The sequence below is a fragment of the Mus pahari genome, chromosome 17 (assembly GCF_900095145.1).
Source record: "Mus pahari chromosome 17, PAHARI_EIJ_v1.1, whole genome shotgun sequence".
NCBI lineage: Eukaryota > Metazoa > Chordata > Mammalia > Rodentia > Muridae > Mus > Mus pahari.
In genome coordinates, this window is record NC_034606.1 from 23,928,781 (window position 1) to 23,938,410 (window position 9,630).

Genomic DNA, 9,630 nt, shown 5'->3' on the forward strand with positions numbered 1-9,630 from the left:
CTTTTCCTTCTTTTTTCCTTTCCTCCCTCCCTCACTCCCTCCCTCCCTTTTCCTTTCCTATAAAACAGGATCTTACTGCCTGTCCAAAAACTTGCTTTGTCAAGGCTTGCCTCCTGTATTGAACTCAGGACCTGGAAAAGTAGTGAGTGCTTTTAAATCACCAAGCCATCTCCCCAGCTCACTCTATCTATCTTATCTTATCTATCTATCTATCTATCTATCTATCTATCTATCTATCTATCTATCTATCTATCATCTATCTATTTTCAAGACAGGGTTTCTCTGTGTAACCCTGGCTGTCATGAAACTCTATCTGTAGACTAGACTGGCCTCAAACTCAGAGATCTGCCTGCCTCTTCTTCCCGAGTGCTGGGACTATGGGCATGCAGCACTATCTGGCACATTTTATTTCTTTTTACCCTATGTAACATTCACAGAAACTTGAGAAATAACAGGCAGTATGTCTTCAAGCCATATCATGTATTCTGCCTGCTAATGCTCTTTGTAGACTCCTGGACTGTGCATCAACTCTAACCCACCTTCAGGATGGAGATGGGGACAAGGCAAAAAGGCGAGGCTGATTACCTGCACCTCTGCAGTTTCCCCTTCTCTCTCAGTTAACGAGTCCCTCCTCTGTGCTTTCTTTATGCATCTTTAATGGACCCTCTGGGACAATTGGTGCTTTGCCTGTAGGCCTCTTTCCATCTGTAGCCATTAATTCATTATCTAAGCACTTAGTGATTTGTGTCTCATATGCCCTTGATGATTGTGCGCTTAAGTTCAGAATTCCTGTAGACCAGACCAACACACGTCTTCTCAGAACTTGGATAAAAATACTATGGGGTGTGCTCAGAGCAGGGGGCCTGAAGAATGGCTTCTCTGTTTACAACACACCCAAGAAGAATCTGGGACCATTGTAATGAGGGGTACAAGCAGTTTCCTCTCTCTGAATGGATCCCCTACATGTGTCTACCCTAGTCATCCACATGGCTTCCAGGCAAAACCAGTGGGCCAGGACTCAGCACCAGGGGAAGTGCTCCAGTATTTAGCTGGGGTGGGGGTGGGGGTGGGGCCATGTCTAGAGCATAGTTGGTTCATGTGTGAGGAGTCCATGAGTAGTCCATGAGGATGAAGACTGAACCTGAGTTGGTTCTCTCTTCACCACTTGGATCCCCAGGAGTGTACGCAGGCCTTTACCCTCTGAGCTATTTTGCCCTCACTGAATCTCTCTTAAAAGGGTAGATGGGGACTAGGAAGCTAAAGGTACTAGCCACCAAACTGGAGGACCAGAGTTCAGTCCCTGGAATCCACAATCCCTGAAAACTTGCCCTCTGACTTCCACACATGCACAGTAGCATGCATAAATCCCCCCCCAACACACAATGTAATAGAAAAAGCATATTTCTATAATAATTTCAGATTAATATAATTTCATAAGTTTCCTGCACGCTGTTTCTGTCTTTCTCGGGTAGCGAGGTATGGATGACTAGAAGTTGGTGCTGACACCCTGAGCAGAGGTATTTGTGATTCATTACACAGACATAGGAGCCCAGAGGCTGAGCCGGGAAGTCAGCTAGGAGTGGCTGTTCCTGCCTGTGCTTGGGAAGGAGGCTGAGCATTGCTTAGGTGGGTGGGTTTTGACTGTGTCAGATAGCTAATGGCCTGTCACATAGGGAGAGATTTGTCTGGGACAGAGCGAAAAAAGGTGAATTTCAGTTTCTAAAAGAATTTTTTTTTTTTCCTGAGATATGATTTTTTTAGCCCTGGCTGTCCTGGAACGCATTCTGTAGATCAAGCTGGCCTCAAACACAGAGATCTGCCTGTCTCTTGCCTCTGGAGTGCTGGGATTAGAGATACACACCATGACTGCCCAGCTTCTAAAAAGAACTTTAAAAATGATTTCTTTACTTTTTCTTTATTTTCTTTTCTTTGTTTTTAAATTGAAATGTTTTTGGTTTATTTTAATTTATGTATGTGTGTGAGTGTGTATATGAGTTTGTTTGTGTGTCAGATTCCCCTGGAGCTGGAGTTACAGGCAGTTGTGAGCTTCAGTGTGGTGCTGAGAATCAAACGAGGGCCCTCTAGAAGAGCAGTAGGCACACTTAATTACCGAGCCAACTTTCCAGCCCTATTTATTTTTGGAACAGGTCCTTACTATTTGGCCCAGTCTGGCTTTGAATTCGAAGAGATATGCCTCTCCGGTACTGGGATTTGTGGAGGGTTACAGCGTGGTGTAAGAATGTGAATTTTACAGAGGAGAAAAGCAGGTGCTTAGAGAAGCCAGAATGTGCAGAGCTGCTTCTCTCAGCTTCTGGAGTCTTGAGGTAGTGTGTTACTGGCCACAGTCAGCCTTCTGTGGTAGGTAAGGGCCCTCTGGACATGTGCACACATACAGGTTGGCTAGCAGCTGTTGACTGTGCTAAAGTCACCTGTTAGCCCGCTGTCAGAGGAGGCGGTTAAGGTCTTCTCTAGTTTTAGCATCATCAACTTTTTGTTTAAATCCAAAAGACAGCTGTTCACTTGTAATTATATTGATTAAACGATTGTTTTATTTCAGTGAGGAAAACATTTGGAAGCTCTGTGAATACATCAAAACACACAGCCAGTATCTGTTGGAGGAATGCTACGCAGTCTTCATATCAAATGAGAAGAAGATGGTAAGTTGGTAAGTGATTACAGAAGGAGATGAGGTTCAGGGGGACCTCAGAAGCCAAGTGCAGTACAGACGCTGTGCTGTTCTAACATATGCTTTGGAACAGCAAACTTTCAAACATTATTTTCATTTAGATTCAATTTAGAAGTATTTATTCCCTTATTCCTCGGTGATGAACTATGTGATGGCATATTTATGCAGATTGCGTTCCCTTCCTTTATTTTTTTATTATTTTTATTTTTTTTAAAAGATTTATTTATTTATTATATGTAAGTACACTGTAGCTGTCTTNAGACACTCCAGAAGAGGGCGTCAGATCTTGTTACAGATGGTTATGAGCCACCATGTGGTTGCTGGGATTTGAACTCTGGACCTTTGGAAGAGTAGTCGGGTGCTCTTACCCACTGAGCCATCTCACCAGCCCCCTTTTTTTTTTTTTTTTTTTTTTTTTGGAGGGGGGATAACATGTATGTGTGTTTGCCTACATATATGTCTGGATACCTTGTGTGCACTGTACCTACTGAAGCCAGAAGAAGGTTGGAGTCCGTGGAACTGGAGTTACAGATATTTGCTAACTGCCCTGTGGATGCTGGGAACAAATCCTGGGTCCTCTGCAAGAGCAGCCAGTGCTCCATATTTCTCACCCAGTGTAGCATTAGTTTACTGCTTTTCAGTGTACTGCATCAGAGGGTCTACAAGGATTTGAGTGGGACTCACGGATATCCGTATTTTGTAGGTACCTATATGGAAACAGCAGGCAAGACCTGAGAATGGACCTGTGATCTGGGTAAGATGGCCACCCGAGCATCTCTGATGGCATTGTTCCGTGTGGCCGCTGAGTGACCAGTGTGCTGTAGTAAAGACTGCAGAATTGAAGTGACGCTAGAGAAAGGCTATGACAATTGTTAGTAAAGGGATCTCCTGCGAAAGGATGTCAGGGGCAGAAGCACTATGGACATCCCCTAGTGCTGTGAGGTTGTGGGACCCATGAGACCTGAGGCCTAGGTAGCAGAAGTGGGACTGGGACTGGGCCCTGAAGGTTCGTTCTACCTACCTGCGGTTATGACGGTGGGTGTTCTCTTTCTCTCTTCCTCCCAGCCTGTTGTTGTGCGAGGAACAGTTAGTTGCCTCCTGCTCCTGTCGCTGTGGACAGCCACTCCCATCATTATGCCTTTCCCATAGGGTTGGTTGCTGTAGTCTCTGAAACCATGAGCCAAAATAAACCATGAGCCAAAATAAACGGTTCCCTGCTTAGGTTGTTTGTGCCTGGCTGCATGTTTGACTTCCCTGGAGACTGATTAAAAGTATAAGTTGCCATGTTAGTTTATCTAGAGAAGGCTTCAAGATTTAGTGTGCACTCTTGTGTTTCTCTCTCTCTCTCTCTGTCTCTCTCTGTCTCTCTCTCTGTCTCTCCCTCCCTCCCTCCCCTCCCTCTACCACCCCCCCTTAGTGTTTTTCTGAATATTTATTTTATTTTTTTAATTTTTTATTAGATATTTTCTTCATTTACATTTCAAATGCTATCCCAAAAGTCCCCTACACCTTCCCCCCAGATATTTATTTTATGATTTGTCTACTGCGTGTGCATGCATGTGTATGCATGTGTAGCAGGTGCACACAGAGGTGAGACCACAGCTTTGTAGAGTTGATTCTCACCTGCCCCGTGGAGGCAGTTTCTTTTGTTTCTGTTGCCCTACTGTGGACTCTAGACTCTCCGGCCTGAGAGCTTACATACCTTCAGCACCTTCCACCTTGCTGCAGAAGTGCTGGCATTGAGGGTGTTGAGCACCACACCCTGGGCTTTTTACCTGGGTCCCAGGAGTTGAAGTTGAATGGTCAGGCCTTTGTGGCTGATTCCTTTTCCTGCTGAGTCATCTTTGGCTAAGTCCTAGGTAAAGGTGACTGGCAGTTGAAAAAACGGGGTTGCTGTGTTGGAGGAGAATATAGAGGTCTTCGGGCCAGGAGGAGGTGCCGCAGCTCTTAACTCCTGGAGGGAGGGAGCACTGGATAGACCCATTTCTCCTTCCCTCAGTTGGAGCTGCAGTGCAGGAAGCATTGGACACACATGTTTCCTGTGTTCATGTCCTTCCATCTCATAGGGACAGCGATGGCGTGCTGAGGGAACCGAGGTGCAGTGAGACCAGCAGATGCTGTGAGCGGGCTTTTAAGCTCAGCGGGTGCTCTGGTGCATAGTCTCCTGGCCTTGAACCAGCCTGCCTTCACGTCCCTTGAGAGCCCCATGTCCTCCTAACCATCAGCTGGTGCTGGCAGTGTCTTGCATCTGGGAGGGAGAGTGAGAGGTAGTGTCCATTCTGTCACCAGGCAGGGCTATGAGATCTGACCTTCTCCCTTGAGATGAGATCCTTCCCAGGCAGACGAGAGCTTGGCTGCTTGGCTTGGTTTCCTTTTTTCTTTTTTTTGTTTTTGTTTTTGTTTTACTTAATTAGAAGAGTAATAAAAATTGGGAAGTTGAATCCTTCACCCTAGCCCCGGGGAGCCCCCGCTGTTAACAGTGTGGAGGGCCACTTACTTCCTGTTTCTGTACATAGTACAGGAGATGAATCGCAGCAGAGCAAAGGTTTATTTTGTGTTCATCTCTGGTTTCAGTCCATGACTGCTTGGCTCTGCGTTTGCGCTACACGTGGTGGGGCAGAGCTGTTGGTCTTATGGCCAAGGAGAGAGAGAAGGGGAAAGGACTGGGCTCCCAAGATCTCCTTCAAGGGTACTCCCCCAGTGACCAGGAAACTTCTCACTAGGCTTCACTGTGCTTTTGTTGTTAAGGTCTCAGTATGTAGTTTTGGCTGGCCTGGAACTCTGCATGTATATCAGGCTCCCTCTTGAGTGTTGGGATTAAAGTGTGTGTCACCTCATTCGTCCTGGCCTCACCTCTTGAAGCCTCCACTGCCTGTCTAATCTTACCTTGATAAGTAAACCTTCAACACAAGGGTTTTTAAGGGGGGATAGCGAAGGTCCAGAGTGTTGGAGATATGTCTGTAGCCGCCTCCTCAGATGTGTGAATAAGTGTACGCTTCTGAATGCATGTGTCCATCCTTAGATGGTCAAACTTTAAAATATAATACAAAATACATGTCTGACCTACAATCGGTTTTCCTGTTCAGCTGTAGAGTATGGGATGTCACGGAACAGTGTGTCGCACACTGTGATTGTTTAGCCATTTCCCGGTCACTGGCCGTTTCTCAGTATTGTGGCTTTGCGTTTTATTATCGTCTAGCTCTGGTATTCCGAGGAGGGTGACTTAAGCCTGGCCGCTGCTTTCCTGCTAATGCTTGTGCGCTGACCCTGCGATGCTGGAACGGCCCATCCTCCACTAACCGGGTTAACCTTAGTGATTATTATTCCTAGGACTACCATGTCGTTCTGCTTCATGTGTCAAGGGAAGGACAGAGCTTCATTTATGATCTTGACACTATTTTGCCATTTCCCTGCCCTTTCGACATTTACATAGAAGATGCCCTTAAGTCTGATGATGACATTCATCTGCAGTTTAGGAGGTGAGGAAATTCAGTACTAAGTTACTGATTCTCTGAAGTAAGACTTGGTGTTTACACAGCAGTCCTCTCTGCCTCCTTCCTTCTCTGCCTCCCTCCCTCCTTTTCTCAGTCTTTTTCTTTCTTTTCCCCTCCCCCCTCTTTACTTCCCCATCCCTTCTCCCCCCAAGTCTCCGTCCCCCTATTCTGCATTATTGGTGTGCCTGTTCTATAAGAACTTAAGAGCATCTTAAAGTTTCAAAGGTTCCTCATCATACAAAGGGGTGGTGGCATTATGAATATTAGTGTGGTGGGGACCAGCCAAGCTTGAAGACCCAAGCTCCACCTCTGAGACCCACTTGGTGGAAAGAGAGATTGATACCCATAAATTCGAACACACACACACACACACACACACACGCACACGCACACGCACGCGCACACGGCGCATGTGTTAAGAAAAAAGTGTGGGGCTGGAGAGATGGCTCAGAGGTTAAGAGCACCGTCTGCTTTTCCAGAGGTCCTGAGTTCAATTCCCAGCAACCACATGGTGGCTCACAGCCATCTGTAATGGGATCTGATGCCCTCTTCTGGCTCGCAGTCATACATGCAGGCAGAACGCTGTATACATAATAAATACATCTTTAAAAAAAAAATGAAAGGAAAAAAAAAAGAAAAAAGTGTGATGAGCTTCTCAACATTTTCTTTCAGCTGTGTTGAGGATTTTTCCCTTGTTCCTGGAGTGTGAGCATGGCTAGTGTTGTCAAAACCAAGAAAGTTGCAAGGCAACAGCAAGTCATGCCCTTTGCCCCTTATGTGCAATATCATCGGTGTTATGTGCCCCTTATGTGTACATAGAAACAACTGGGTAGATTTACTCTCTGTCCTTTCAGTCAGCTCCTTCAGCTTGTTTAATAGGTATTAACCACGTACATGTGTACGCATTGGCATCCATGCCCGACCTCCTGGATAGCCTTGTGCATGTCATAGAGCAGAGCCCATCATAGCAGTGAGTTGGATGGCCAGCTGTGGTACCTCCCTGACATAAGCGTGTGTTGATTTCCTGCAGGAAATTTAGAGTGATTCGTGCTGACTCCTACTTGAAGCACTTCGCTTCTGACCGGTCTCACATGAAAGACTCCAGTGGGAACTGGAGAGAGCCTCCCCCAGAGTACCCCTGCATTGAAACTGGAGGTGAGCTAGGGCTTTGCCTGCTCATTGCTCAGATGCATGGCTCTCTTAGTGAGGTTGGTTTGTTTTGTTTTTGGAGGCAGGGTTTCCCTTTGTAGTCTTGACTGTCCTGGAGCTTGCTCTCGAGACCAGGCTGGCCTCTGACTCACAGAAGTCCACTTGGCTCTGCCTCCCGATCGAACGCTGCGCCACCTCCGCCTGTCTACACTTAGGCCTCTTTGGAGAAGCTTCCGGAATGGAAAGGATAAATGAGGGCGCTGGTCCTCTGTGCTTCCTGGATTCAGCATGAGGCACAGAGAGTAAGTACTGAGGAACAGAAGCCATGGCAGTAGCCACTGCTTGATTATTATACACATCTGCTGGGATTCTGCCGCCACACTGGTGCGTCCTACTGGAATCAGTGGCATATCGCCTTGGTGGGGTTCTATTCACTGGTAGAAGAAATCCCCAGTGTATCCTCCCAATGTGTGAGCTGTCATTTTAGTAACCCTGTAATAAACCTGCATTCACAAAGTGTTATTGAGCCCCTCACTTCCTTTCTGTGCTTCTGGGCAGCAGTCCAGTTGAGGGTGCCTTGAGAGTTAGGAGCAGAGCCGGCTGGTCACCCTTCTTACTGTTGCTCGGCATCCCTGTGCTTTTGAGACATCATTTCTGTAGATCTTTCACACCATCCCAGTTATGGGTGAGATCATGTGACTAATGCAGTCGGTCTACAGGAAAGTGGCCTGCAGGCTGGGCAGGATTCTGCAGAAACAGGGCAAGTAGGGAAGAAAGTATAAAATAGCTAATATATTTGAAGTGTGTGAAATATTATCAATCCTTTGGCTCTGATGGTAGCTCATTAGGTGCCATTACTCATTTTATGCTAAGTTTCTGCACATATAAATGTAATCTGTAATGCGGGCTGGAAAGATGGCTAAGTTGGTCTAGTGCCCGCCAAACAATCATGGGGACCTATACCCCTATACACCAACCCATACCCACCCTATACCCCTGTCTCCTAGAGACAGAGTTTTTCTCTATAGCCCTGACTTGGAACTCACTCTGTAGATCAGGCTGACCTTGAACTCACAGATCTAGCTGCCTCTGCCTCCTGAGTGCTGGGATTAAGGGTGTGTGCCACTACTGCCTAGCTGAGTTTGGATCTTAAGTGCCCACACAGAGGCCAGGTGTGATATGCAACCTTTTTTTTTTTTTTTTTTTTAAGATTTATTTATTATTATATGTAAGTACACTGTAGCTGTCTTTAGACACAACAGAAGAAGGCATCAGATCTCATTTGGGATTTGAACTCGACCTCTGGAAGAGCAGTCAGTGCTTTTTTTTTTTTGCTTTTTGTTTTTGTTTTTTTTCGAGACAGGGTTTCTCTGTATAGCCCTGGCTGTTCTGACAGTCAGTGGTCTTAACCGCCGAGCCATCTCTCCATCCCATGATGTGCATCTTTAATCCTAGCACAGGAAGGGTGGATCCCTGAAGCTGGCTACATTACTTGAACCAGTGAAGTCCAGGTTTCATGAGGAAGGAACCTTCTCTTAAAACATGAGGTGGAGGAAGTGTCTGCAACCCTATAGGTGGAACAACAATATGAACGAACCAGTACCCCCAGAGCTAATGTCTCTAACTGCATATGTAGCAGAGGATGGCCTAGTCAGCCATCAATGGGAGGAGAGGCCCTTGGTCTTGCAAAGATTATATGTCCTAGTATAGGGGAATGCCAGGGCCAGGAAGTGGGGAGTGGGTGGGTTGGAGAGCAGGGAGATGGGGGAGGGGATAGGGGATTTTCAGAGAGGAAGCTAGGAAAGGGGATAGCATTTGAAATGTAAATGGCCAGGCATGGTGGCGCATGCCCTTAATCCCAGCACTCAGGAGGCAGAGGCAGGCGGATTTCTGAGTTCCAGGCCAGCCTGGTCTACAAAGTAAGTTCCAGGACAGCCAGGGCTACACAGAGAAACCTTGTCTCGAAAAATCAAAAAAACAAACAAACAAACAAACAAAAAACCCACAAGTAAATGAAGAAAATAACTAAAAAAACAAAGCAAAACATGAGGTGGAGAGCTATCAAGGAAGGCACTGGATGTTAACCTCCTTTTTCCACATATGTGATGCACGGCCCCCTATGCACACACACAAACAATCCTCACTGTCTTAAGAATATTTTTTTTTCTTTAAAGAATTATTTATTTAATGTATATGAGTACACTATAGCTGTCTTCAGACACACCAGAAGAGGGCATCAGATTCCATTACAGATGGTTGTGAGCCACCATGTGGTTGCTGGGAATTGAACTCAGGACCTCT

The 9,630-nt window shown here is 46.2% G+C and overlaps 1 protein-coding gene and 1 non-coding gene across 5 annotated transcripts in view; both read left to right on the forward strand.

Moving 5' to 3' along the window:
- Window positions 1-9,630, forward strand: part of Wdyhv1 (WDYHV motif containing 1) — a 14,643-nt gene that overhangs the window by 2,163 nt on the left and 2,850 nt on the right. Inside the window, exons 2-5 of one of the 4 annotated variants that reach the window (XM_021217182.2) lie at window positions 2,558-2,657; window positions 3,390-3,440; window positions 6,017-6,165; window positions 7,211-7,335. In XM_021217182.2, the coding sequence (XP_021072841.1) occupies window positions 2,558-2,657; window positions 3,390-3,440; window positions 6,017-6,165; window positions 7,211-7,335 (425 nt within the window). Of the gene's footprint in view, window positions 1-2,557; window positions 2,666-3,389; window positions 3,441-6,016; window positions 6,166-7,210; window positions 7,336-9,630 lie in introns of those variants that run through there. The other 3 variants (XM_029548176.1, XM_029548175.1, XM_021217184.1) reach the window with 3 other exon arrangements.
- Window positions 841-967, forward strand: LOC115062455. Its single transcript, XR_003842413.1, has one exon. It is a non-coding gene; the product is annotated as a small nucleolar RNA SNORA11 (small nucleolar RNA).